Source organism: Tubulanus polymorphus, chromosome 5, assembly GCF_964204645.1.
Source record: "Tubulanus polymorphus chromosome 5, tnTubPoly1.2, whole genome shotgun sequence".
Taxonomy (NCBI): Eukaryota; Metazoa; Nemertea; class Palaeonemertea; order Tubulaniformes; family Tubulanidae; genus Tubulanus; species Tubulanus polymorphus.
In genome coordinates, this window is record NC_134029.1 from 18615051 (window position 1) to 18627515 (window position 12465).

At 36.3% G+C, this 12465-nt stretch overlaps 2 protein-coding genes across 3 annotated transcripts; both read left to right on the forward strand.

Annotated features, from left to right (window-relative positions):
• The first annotated feature begins 223 nt into the window (after positions 1 to 223).
• LOC141905622 (large neutral amino acids transporter small subunit 1-like) lies at positions 224 to 6451 on the forward strand. Of its 2 annotated transcripts, none has more exons than XM_074794573.1 (12): positions 224 to 524; positions 628 to 825; positions 905 to 1418; positions 1915 to 2040; positions 2379 to 2478; positions 2559 to 2603; positions 2759 to 2882; positions 3417 to 3520; positions 4453 to 4549; positions 4802 to 4951; positions 5091 to 5268; positions 6026 to 6451. In XM_074794573.1, exons 3-12 carry the CDS (start codon positions 977 to 979, stop codon positions 6100 to 6102), a joined length of 1443 nt encoding a protein of 480 aa, XP_074650674.1. In that variant the 5' UTR covers positions 224 to 524; positions 628 to 825; positions 905 to 976; the 3' UTR covers positions 6103 to 6451. The 2 variants fall into 2 exon arrangements, with proteins under 2 accessions (XP_074650674.1, XP_074650675.1); XM_074794574.1 differs by having other exon boundaries at positions 628 to 766.
• A 548-nt stretch (positions 6452 to 6999) lies between these two features.
• On the forward strand, positions 7000 to 11625 carry LOC141905623 (metaxin-1-like). The gene is made up of 8 exons (XM_074794575.1): positions 7000 to 7206; positions 7461 to 7530; positions 7874 to 7950; positions 8693 to 8785; positions 9579 to 9761; positions 10163 to 10239; positions 10406 to 10563; positions 11309 to 11625. The coding sequence occupies exons 1-8, from the start codon at positions 7138 to 7140 to the stop codon at positions 11548 to 11550; spliced, it is 969 nt and encodes a 322-aa protein (XP_074650676.1). The 5' UTR covers positions 7000 to 7137; the 3' UTR covers positions 11551 to 11625.
• The last annotated feature ends 840 nt before the right edge of the window (positions 11626 to 12465 follow it).

The following is a 12465-nucleotide window of genomic DNA, read 5'->3' on the forward strand; positions in this document are numbered from 1 at the left end:
CTCTCGCAAAATGTGACTACGTTATATTACTCGGTTTTATATACCGGTCTATTAATTAAAATGTGTAAAGAGACGCACGCTCAGCGCACATAAATAATGAATAATACTCATGAATGGAATTCTAACTTAAAGATCTAATGTGCGTTTGTTGCATGATATATGTTCATGTATGTGTATGTTATATATTTTCGTAGAATTTCAATCTAGAATCGACTTTTTCGTGAACTTGAAATCATGATTATACGATATTATTGACTGCGTTTACGAGTAATGTGGTGACCTCTGCAACGATGTGCAACCACATAAACAAACGATAAATCTTGAAGTAATCCCTTCGTGGGGTTTAGTTGTTATACATGCAGTTGACCATCGAATTCGCAAAGCATAACCCGCACCGTCAACAAAACTGGTCAAGATCTTAACATATGCCAATCGACAGTCAACACGCGGATACAAGCAGGGAAACTAAATAAGGGGAGCAAGAAGGTCATTTGAATTGTTCTCGGTAAAAACCTGGATCTACGGTAAGATCGTTGGAGATTTACCTCAAAAGATCGGCTGATTTCTGTTTCTAATCGTTTATAAATCGGAAGTAGCGCACGTCAGGTCCACGTTTTTCAATTGTAGAACGTGTTATGAAATTCAACACACAAAAAGAGGGCAATATAGTTATCGGTCGTAGTACTGGGTCTGTCGTTTGTGTGACATTCAATTGTAGTCACGCTCGTATATGTTAAGTCCGCCTCGACGAATAGAGAAGAACCAGGTTATGTGTATTTAATATTCGGCAAAATCGTATCGTCAATTCATTGCGTTGCCAGGAATGTGCGTTTATATCTAAATTTTTAAGCTTCTGCGCTATCAGATTAAGATATAGTTCAGTTATATGATTTATTTTGCATAGGGCGCCATTTAGAAACAGTCACTCGCGATAGAATACGCCGAGTATATTACGAAGTCGAAGGATACTAAAATTATGGCTACGGACTCGAAAGAACCGGAAGATTCTGTGAAATTACAACGAACCCTAGGATTACGAAGTGGAATTTCAATCATTGCCGGCATCATTATCGGTAGTGGGATATTCATCAGCCCGAAAGGAATTTTTCACGAAGTAGGGTCTCTGGGATTGGCCTTGATTATATGGGCAGTATGTGGCTTGTTTGCTTTGTTCGGTGCTCTGTGCTACGCTGAGTTGGGCGTCTGCATTCCAATATCCGGGGGTCCGTACATCTATATTCAAAGAGCGTTCGGACAATTACCGGCATTTCTAGTGTTATGGATAAACATCATCATTCGCGTACCAGCCGGATGCACTGTCATCGCTATGGGGTTCGGCTACTATATCGTCGAGCCGTTTTTCCCGGACTGCAAACAGCCGGATGAAGCGGTTAAACTATTTGCAGCAATAGTCATGTGTAAGCATTTCCACAGTTTCGAAGATTCAAAGTTTATTTTGCTCCGTATCTTACAAAAGATTTGAGCACAGATATTTCTGTCCTACAATACATATTACATATTTATATCTGTTTTGTGTATAGGGTGACTTGTAAGTCCACCTTTGGGCTTGGTGCAGGTTAAGGTAATTGACCATATCATTTGCATTTATATTTCACATGTCACTTTAATTAATAAATAGACGGATATGAATAGATATTACAAGGTGAACAGACAAAATCAATTCCTTTCGAAAACTTTTCGAAGAACACGACACCAGCATATTTTCTGTCCAAGTAACAGTAGCATACAACATGTAGATTTAATTATAACCCGACGTATTCAGTTGTATTTGAATATCAAGTAAAAGCAAAAATACATCCTCTTTATGTATGTTTGGTAGGGGAATAATGAATATACCATGGCTTTTATACTAGTTCTTTTTGATAGAGCTAACTTTTTTTTTCTATTTCGCAGGTTTTCTTACCGTGCTGAATTGCGTCAGCGTAAAATGGTCGTCGTGGGTATGCGACGCATTTATGTTGGCGAAATTCCTAGCTTTGATACTTATCATCGTCACTGGCATCGTACAGTTATTCAGAGGTAAAAATTACGCCGGCTTCGCACACAGCTGTGCACTATCTAGTAGCGTTTATTGCGTAACTTATAAACAATTCACGTTCGCGAAAATACAACGAGCTGTTTCATTTATCAATATTTGGTACACTGTATTCATAAGTTTACTAAATCCTTAGGACCGCGCCGTACCTAGCATTTGAGATTTGTTTTTTGCTCGCCCACACAGGCACTTTTCCAAAATTTCCGCCCCCCCTCCGAGCCCCCTGCTGGTAGCTTCGGCCTTCAACACTGATATATATCTGCATAAAGAGCTGAATACCAAGAAATGTTTGCGATCAACTTATTTTCAAAATTCTTTTTAGGCCACGCTGAAAATCTAACGAATGGTTTTGAAGGGAGCACGACGAATTTAGGGAAGATTGCCATTGCTATTTACATCGGCATGTTCTCATTCTCGGGCTGGTAAGAATGATTTCTAAAAAAAACTGCATCTAATCGACTTTGAGTTCTAAATCGCCATCAGACCATATGCTATTTTGTAGGGATGCGTTCAATTTCGTAACTGAAGAAATAAAAAATCCAAGAAGGTATTCCTTGTTTCTATCGTTTGTCGAATGATTAAGAAGCATTTTTGAATTATCTTCCACTTTTTCAAATCTACGTATATATATGAAAACAATTAAGGGTGAATGAACTTTTCACACGTGTTTGATGTTTTGTAAGGTTTCTGTAAAATTTTCAGAAATCTACCATTAGCCATTTGGATATCGGTACCGGCTGTGACTGTGATATACGTTCTAGCAAACGTTTCCTATTTTGCAATTCTTTCACCTTATGAGATGTTACAATCCAACGCGGTCGCTGTAGTGAGTATAATGCACAACACCTTATGTAAAAATAATCTAAATCTACACGTACCACACCCCTAGACATTTCACCATCTGTTACGTGTATAAGCTATCATAAATATCTAATTACGTTACGTTATTTGATTGGATATTTGGTGGTTTAAATCGATCAAATAAACAACAATAGATTTTCCTGATATTTCGTTACACTACTTTTTCTTACGAATGATACGTAATCATATTACGCATAAAAATGTTCGTAACGTTAATACGTGTACATACGCGTTATGCAAACACTTATACTCTAAAACTGCACCTACTGAAAAAGTTATGTTGTTTTTTTTTTAAATGATGAATCATAACCACGCCTTATCGTTTTATTCGTATCAATCATGTAGTCAGTCAACTTCAAAGATTATCATCTATTTCATGATTCTGCACTACAACCGATAGACTCGTGATTCACCAAAGACAGAACATTGGAATCAAACTACGGTACTCTACAACTAAATGGACTTTGTTTTGTAATTTCTTTTTATTATCTCATTGCAGACATTTGGTAATAAAGTGTTTGGTGTCATGGCTTGGTGCGTCCCAGTTTTTGTGGCCGGGTCGTGTTTCGGAAGTCTAAACGGCTGTATACTTACAGGTTCAAGGTAACCAAGACGAGACGTTCAGGCTAAATTCGATAAAGACCGGTCAAAGTTTGATTCCGTGTGAATAGACGTTGGAAAAGTTTTGTCATTGAAATTTGAGGCATTGTTTTATTGGTCTAAAGTGTCAAAATGTTATCCATAGACAAGCTAGAAATCTAGAAAAACCGTCAAAACAATAACAACAAATTATTGAGTTTAATTAGGCCACACAAAAAACTGCTTGTTTCTCATCAGTTTCATTTTCCGAGTACGCGTCAAAAAGGTCCCTCAGTAAAAATGAAAATAGAAATGAGCATTCCGCATGCAAAAATCTGTTTTCGTTTATTTTCTTAAAGTGAAACACTTCTGTACGCATCCCAATAAAGCACCTAATCGCACTTACGATTTTTCTACCCGGTCGCTCCCCAATTGTTACTGTGGCAGGTGAGTATTTCGGTAACGAAGTGGACTCCTGATTCAAAGTCGTTAACGCCTAGATTTCCCCATTTGAAAAAAAGAAAATAGTTGCCCTCGTCACTTTTAGAATTTGGAATAAGGCTTTTTATTTCTCTCTAGCTTTTGAAAAAAGGAAGTAAAAATAAAAACCTGCCGCCCTCTTCACTTTTCCAAAAAAGAGCTGATGAGAAACAAGCATATTTCTTTGCGTAGTTTTATGCTTTTAGTTTGTTTTAAATCATATGTTTATCTAAGTTTAGTTTAGCAAATTCACGCCAAATGTCACTGTCGTTTGTATCATGATTAATCTAATGGATTTAAACTAACTGCATAAGGGGTTATAAACTTCAAAAATTTTCATGGTACCTTAAAAACACTGAAATGGCACTTTAGGATTTATTGCGTGTAGTACATTGAACCATGGACTCTTAAACGAAGTCCATGATAAACTGAGCTTCTGAAGACGTCGTGTAAAAATTGCTTTATCTATTTTCTAGGATGTTCTTTGTTGGGGCGCGTGAAGGACAGCTTCCGGACTGTCTGGCACTTGTTAACCTTCGTTTTCTAACGCCAGTGACTAGTGTGATTTTTACAGTACGTATATATAAATCGAGAGTTATCGGTTCAATTGGAACCTTGCCAAACCTTCAAAAAGATAAGATTTATTTTCAAACAACCGTAAAGACTGTCCCGAATAATAGATAAGTCGAGAAGAATACATATAGGTTGATAATCGGTGAGGACGAATACAGGGCGACCGATTCGTTCTGCACCGATGTGGGCGATATATCGGGGGTTGACTGTAGTTTTTTTCTGAAATACGTAATCACCCTTTATTCGTTTCAGGGGATCATGTCGTTGGTTTTCCTATTTTCTAACGATATCTACACGCTGCTATCCTTCCTGGAGTTCACGGAGACGTTAGTTCTAGCTTTACCTGTACTTGGTTTACTGTATCTCAGGTATACTGAACCAGATCTCAAACGCGAAGTGAAGGTAAACCAACATAGCAATCCCTTGAAAAATCAAAATCTGGAATTTCAATTTGGTACTACATTATAGGCGTCTACGGGGTCGGCGACGCAAACGTCCTGCTTTTGGGTCAATATTTTCTATTTCAACGACTTATTTTCAGGTGAATATTATAATTCCGATTATCTATATGATTCTATCGGTATTCCTGTTGATTTTCCCGTGGTTTACTGCACCTGTTGAATCAGCTATCGGTCTCGCATTTGTATTGTCTGGCATTCCATTTTATTGGTTCGGCGTATGCTGGAAGAACAAGCCAGCATCCATCAGAAATGCCATAAGTAAGTAAAGTTGTAGAGAAGCCGTGCTAAATATCCCACAACGTTGATCTCTGGGGAGCATAGGTGATCGTATCTCTCGATGCGTAATTTGGTGTAATACAGTATGGAACCTCGTTACTTCACGGCACGAGAAGATCTTTTCGTTGTAAGCGATAGTTCGTTGTAGCCAGTATGAAAAACATTGAACTGTCTTAATTGGAACAAAATTCTCTATGTATTATATATATATATATATATATATATATATATATATATATATATATATATATATATATATATATATATATATATATATATATATATATATATATATATATATATATATATATATATATATATATATATATATATATATATATATATATATATATATATATATATATATATATATATATATATATATATATATATATATATATATATATATATATATATATATATATATATATATATATATATATATATATATATATATATATATATATATATATATATATATATATATATATATATATATATATATATATATATATATATATATATATATATATATATATATATATATATATATATATATATATATATATATATATATATATATATATATATATATATATATATATATATATATATATATATATATATATATATATATATATATATATATATTATTTGTTATATCCGATGAATCGTTGTATCCGAGTAATCTTGAAATGAAATTCGAAATGCATAATCTGAACGTTTTCTGATGTTTTAGGTTCAGTTACTATCGGTCTTCAGAAGCTGTTCATGGCAGTCGAATCGGACAAGTCTTTTGAAAAGAAACTCGCCTAAAGTCGACGGGATAGTCGACATAATTAGGCCTATCTAAGAGCAATCAGATTGCTCGTAGGGCCTATGGATCGTTGTTTTATTTTTGTTTGATAGATAGTTAGCAGATCACAGGCGGGAGCCGCGCATCGACACTGCATCAACCAACGTTTCTTTTTCCAAATCTTCTTTTATATGTTTTTTCTTGTTCTCCGGCATCTTATCAGGGCGTTGCGGCCGAATGGTATAGGGTTTTGGTCAGCCACTTATATTAATCCGTTTGCATAGCAATTGCTTTTCTGAAATATGATCATGTATTCTGAAATATAATTTTATATTCTGAAATATAATTTTATAATATATTCGACCAGATTATTCACTTGAAAATTGTTTTATGATTTCATGAAATTTTATAAATAAAGAAATTAAAATGCTTTCTTTCGGGTTGCGCGGTAAGTTCTTCTCATTAGTGCATGCTGGATTTGCGGAAAAGGTTTCATATTCAATGGAGCAAACAACAAAATCAAACGTAGGGTACAACTTCTCGACTATACGGGCTCGTTTCGTTCTATCCTGGAAAATATCAACGAATGATTTCATTTTGTTCCTGTAGTTGATTAGATGATGTGTCTCAACATCACGAATCGAATGTTCAGTTTTCACTTCTTGGCTGCTATGCTGTTGCCTATCCTGCAGAAGGGAGTATTTTCCCGTTATAATTGACAGTCAATTAGCGGGCCCGAAACATACGGCGTCGAGAAACGGCGGTCGCCCCGGGTACACGCCAGACGCAATTTTTTTTAATCTCCATAAGAATACCGGATCTCTTTATTGATTTTGTGAAACGAATGGATCAAAAGTTTATCCAACTTTAGTTTATCCATAGAACTATTCCGTTATAGTTCTATGGTTTAACTTACATGATCTTTCCCCGCTTTCCAAGAACCTGGCAAGCGAGTAATTCAGACTTTCGCACTTTCTCGGTAGTAAATAGCGGAATCTTGTTACTATTGGTGGCGCCACTAGACGGTACAAGTTTAAAAACACCGGCTAAAGGAGATGGAACTTGAAGTTTGGGGATGCGATTGGGGTCTTCCCTCGGTTGACGCTGCTTGTTTGACAGTTATGGTATATTGCTTCCAAAGATTACTCGTAACTTCGTTGGTTTAAAACCGAATAGCCTTATTACCGCCGCTTGTCACGCTTTATTTCGAGCGAATACGGGTACAAATTCGTTCGTGTTTAGTCTGTGTTTCAGCTGTTAAGCACCCACTTCTCGACATCGTGGCCGAGATCGACTGAAAAATAACATTTTGGTAGATTTCCCACTAGGCTTACCCGAACTTCTGGTTTTAATGCTTGAAACCGAATCATATTTTTAGGCATGTTGTAAATTTGGTGAAGTTCCTGTGAAGATCAATCAGACCAATAATCCGTGGCGTTCTCCTTCTGGTGAATATTTCATACAAACTAAAATTTGAGACCAAGGCTTCTGATTTTGTTGAAGGGTTTTAGTTAGTTATCTAATCAGTGGTGGTAAGCTTTTTATAATCGGATGGGCTTATTAATATACCAACTCAGTATGTGAAAATTGCTGATCGTGAAGTAGTCACTAGCTGGGTTTTCCTGAGAAAATCAGTAACCTTCTCCTAACTGTAAAGGCAATTATCTTAATAGTGCTATTTTATCAGTATCTATTATTGTAATAGAGAACCTCGTAATACAAAGTAAGGCGCATGTCGGCACAGTATCCACTTCCTAATGTATTTACTCTTGAAAATCATTTGTTTTTCAGGTAATTTGCCAGTTTTGAGACATAATGAGAAGGTTATATCTGGTGTAACAGAAGTATGTAACTATTTGAGGGAACAGGTTCGTGATATTATTTGAAGATTCAATTATTCAAGGGGTGACAATATAAAGATTTCACATTGTGGTCAGGCATTTTAGAAAGTCAGTCTGAATTAATACCAGAGGTCCCTGACAACAATGACTAAATTAACTAGAATGCTGAGGGACTTTGGCACTAAGTCAAACTAATTTATGGTTCCTTACTGAAAATCTTTGGGTTCGTCAAACAAGCAGAACGTATGAGAGGGGACCTACAGGCCTGCTATGCTAAATTCCTTTCAAAAACCCTTTCAAACAGTCAAATTTGCTTTATCCAGATCAGATAACCCTTTCAGCTTTGGCCAATCCATACCCTAAATGTGCTGGAGGTGATTTAAGAATTCTACCCCTGTGCGTTGTGTAACAGGCATACTGCTATACTGCATCTACACTGCTGTGCGGTGTATCATTAGTTACTTATATTTCAAAATGTTTGAGACACATGCTGCAATCTTCCAATAGAGATTAACTAATTAATAAACAAATTGAACAAATTAAACAAAGTTAGCTAAGTCCATCTCCATCACTACAATGCACTGCAGTGAAGTCGTTATGAAAGGGTTAAATGTTGGCGCTTTATCTGGTTTTCTCATAAACCGGATGGATTTTATAGGTTGCGAATTTTGCTAGGTCTACTAGGTTAACACGTTGTGGGTGACATGTTTTAATAGGCTTGTCATATTATTTAGGTAAATATTCTAATTGTTGAATTTGTTTGTTTAAGAATTTGATCACTGATTATGAGTTGACAGTGAAACAGAGTTCAGAAACTTTGGCGTTCCAAGCTCTTTTGGAAGAGAAATTGCTGCCGGCTCTTGTAAGTACACACACTAAATCAAGCGTATTATCACCAATTCATAACGTGAGATTGAGTTTCAGAAATTCATGAAATGATTTCAGATTGTTTTATATTCTATGAATACATTACTGGGATGCAAACCTCTGTTTTAGCGGTTCCTGAAACAATAATTTCAAAAAGGACAACGATTAAAACTTAATTATTTTCAGTATAATTTGTATCGCGAATGGTGCAGGCCAGCCATTAGGATTTACTATTTAGAACGTTTGATTTTGTCAAATACAATGTAATCATCTTTGCAGTGAATAATTACGCGATACATATACTGTTATAACATTTTCTGGTATGATTTAATTTTATGAGTGAAATGTGTGACATTTTAGAATTTATGGCAGCTGGCGATGTATATTTTGGAAAATCTAACGCAGGTATCTGAACCCAACCCTCAGACATACAATTTTTTGACCAGACTTCCCAGTGCATTAGATGCATTTGTTCAGCTGACTATTAACTAAAAATGTACCCAAAATTCCAGGCTATAGTTACACAGTTTGTGAGTTCAGAGTTAACCAAGTTAAAGCTTGGAGTAATTCAGTCTGATTACTCAAAGGTTAAAGTTAGCTCATTTTCGATGATTAAATAAATGAACTATCAGTCAAATCTTAAATCAGAACTGTGGAACTGGGTGCAGGAATTTAATAGTGATTTCATTGCCACACTTTCAAAAAGTGGTTGTCAAGACTTCACTGTTAGTTTGTGAGACAGTGGTTGTGGACTGCAGATTGAAAACTGCGTAAATCGATTTTTGCAGTTGAGAATATGGTGGCAAGATGACCGGAACTTCTCCGATGTTACTCGTCCATGGTTTGCTAAAGCCGTGCCTTTTCCTCAAAATTTCTACTATCCAGTTCGAAAACAGTCGAAGTGCATAAAGCAGTTTACCGAGAAAATGAGGATCAATTCGGCGTTAACGCCAGAGGATGCCGATCTGAAGGTAATGCTTATTACTGAGTGAACAGTGTGGCTGAGTGGTTAGAGCGTTCAACTCCGGGAAGCCAGGTCATGGCTTCAAACCCATACATTACCATAGTGTCCTCATGCAAAACATTGCCTCTCTCCACCCAGGAGTAAATGGGTACCTGGCCTGATAGATGACTCCCGAGTGCCAAGTAGTTGCTCAGATGTTACTTCTAGAGTTTTAGGCTCGGGGTAATAAAACTAATTTGGAATCTTTTTGGTGATACACTACGACAAGTGTGAATTCGATTTCGGGAATTAGAAATCTATAAATCTTTTCTCGAGGGGGTGTTTCTTCATCGCCTGGAAATACCAACTCGTTCTTTCACCACTTTCCTATGTTATATATCGATTGATAATTCTTATTTTCTATAACAGGTTTTTAGAGATGCCAAAGAATGTCTGAATTGTTTATCGCACAAACTAGGTGACGGTGAATTCTTTTTGGGTAAAAAGTAAGTGTAAGATGGTCTTCTTAAAGATCTTGCTTCGTGGCGACCTAATAATTTGTGAAGTCATGAGGGATCGATTAAGCCAACGTACCTGAAAAATTTTGAGAGTAACCTATATGGAATGAATATTGAGTGTGATAAATTTCAAATGTACGTTTCGATTTTTCAGTCCCACGACATTAGATGCATTAGTCTATGGCTACCTGGCGCCACTGCTGAAAGCGCCGTTTCCGAATAACCCACTGCTAAACCATTTAGACAACTGTGACAATTTAACCTTGTTCTGTTCGCGGATATCGCAAAGATACTTTCCTATCGAAATCAAAGGTAAATCTAGAACATTGAGGTTGATTGTTTGTTGATTATTCATGTATTTGGATAGTGTAATACGAATTAGATTCATTAAGTATTATGCAGGGAAACAGGAGACAGAAACATGTTTCTGAGCATCTGTCTTCCTGTGTGGTGTGCATTTACGAGAAACATGGTTTCGCGAAAGAATGTTTCTAAGATCAAACATGTTTAGTTTCTGTGTTTCTCTGCATGGTGTGTGTCGGGCTTTAGTATCGAATGAAATGATAGATGGTGAGTAATTACATGGTTCCCACTGTACAGTATCGGGAAATTGGGAAAAACTTGGGAATTTTGAGATAATATTCCCAGTTTGGAAATATTTGGGATTTTGAGAAATCTTCCTCTAATCGGGGAAATATTTGGGAAATTCATTAACATTTCACGCATTGCATTTGCCAAGGGCAACTTTCTTCGGCAATTTCTCTTGAAAATCACCTTTACCAACCAGTCACCACTAAAATGTTGATGATGAAGTATGATGGTATCAGTTCATATTTACGAAGGCCCCATTTTGCATTTGGGAATTTCTGATTCAAGCAACTGTGAGAACCATCTAATTATTAAAAATAAACTGGTTTAAACTGTTCTATGAGGAATACGGAATGATTGACATTATTCTATTATATTCATGTGGACTGCAGATTTAATATGCCTTGGATAGGATCAAAATTCGGAATTAGCATTTTTTACATGTACCCGTATTATCGTCTGCTTTTAGAATCTGAAGCTATTCGCGACGAGAAAGCGAAAGAAAACAAAGAGGACATCATGGAATTCCCTCACAAATATCGTAACATCGTACTCGCCGGTTTAGTGGCTGTGACGGCGATGGTTGGTTTTGCATTTATGACCGGCATGGTTCAAATAATCGAACTGGATGACGATACTACTGACTACGTTTACGATAAAGACCATATGAATATTGACGAGGAACGGGATACCAAGCATTCCAGGAATTGAAAATAAGCAGTTTAATTTGTATATGAAGTTTGTTAAATAATATTGAAATCGTCAAATCTAAGATAATATTGAAAAATGCAGAAATTCGTTGAATTTGTTTTTGTAAGCAGAAACTGTCAGCCGAGTTCGACCCATGAAAACCTGTCTTCATTCGATGGGTTGCTGGTACATCTTAAAGGTGTCGATGCCTCAACTCATTCGAAACAAATAGTGGGCAATCCAGGAATCCTGTAGCTGTACGATGCCCATGCTCCTCATAACTACACAGCTCAAATATGAGCACAACGAGAGGAAACCAGGGCCAAAAACTGACTGATTCGCCAAGAATACATGTAGTACTAGTCTACGCGTCGTACGATACTGTCGCCACTACATGTATTTTGATACAGTAGACCCTGATAGTATATCCAAGATTGGATTGGACGCATCAAATATGATGCCTTGGTGAGCATTTTATGTAGAACTGACGAGTAAATATTATGTTTCACTTTGATGGGTAAAAATTAAAAGTTTGGCTATCTGAATTCTGGTATGAAAGTTTGACGAGTAAATCTATGTTTCATTTCGACAGTAAGCCTATAACTATGCTAAATGCCTTACTCTTCACTCAAGTATGGATTTATCTTGAAAAACCTCTCTATAGTGAACTGATATGTGACCGCCAGCAACAAGGGGTCACTATTGGAAGTGGTCACTTTAGGGAAGAATATGCGATTGCGAGCAAAGTTCCAGTCCAAGGACGGGTGTGAATAGTTGACTAGGGTTAATCAAATAATGATATAAATATTAATAACGTCTGGGGAAACAAATAACAAATGAAAATAATGATTTAATGTGAAGAGTTGGTTTTAACGAAGAAAAAAAGGAATGTAAATAGCTTAGTCTAAGGGAATAATTCAGAAACATGATTCAGAA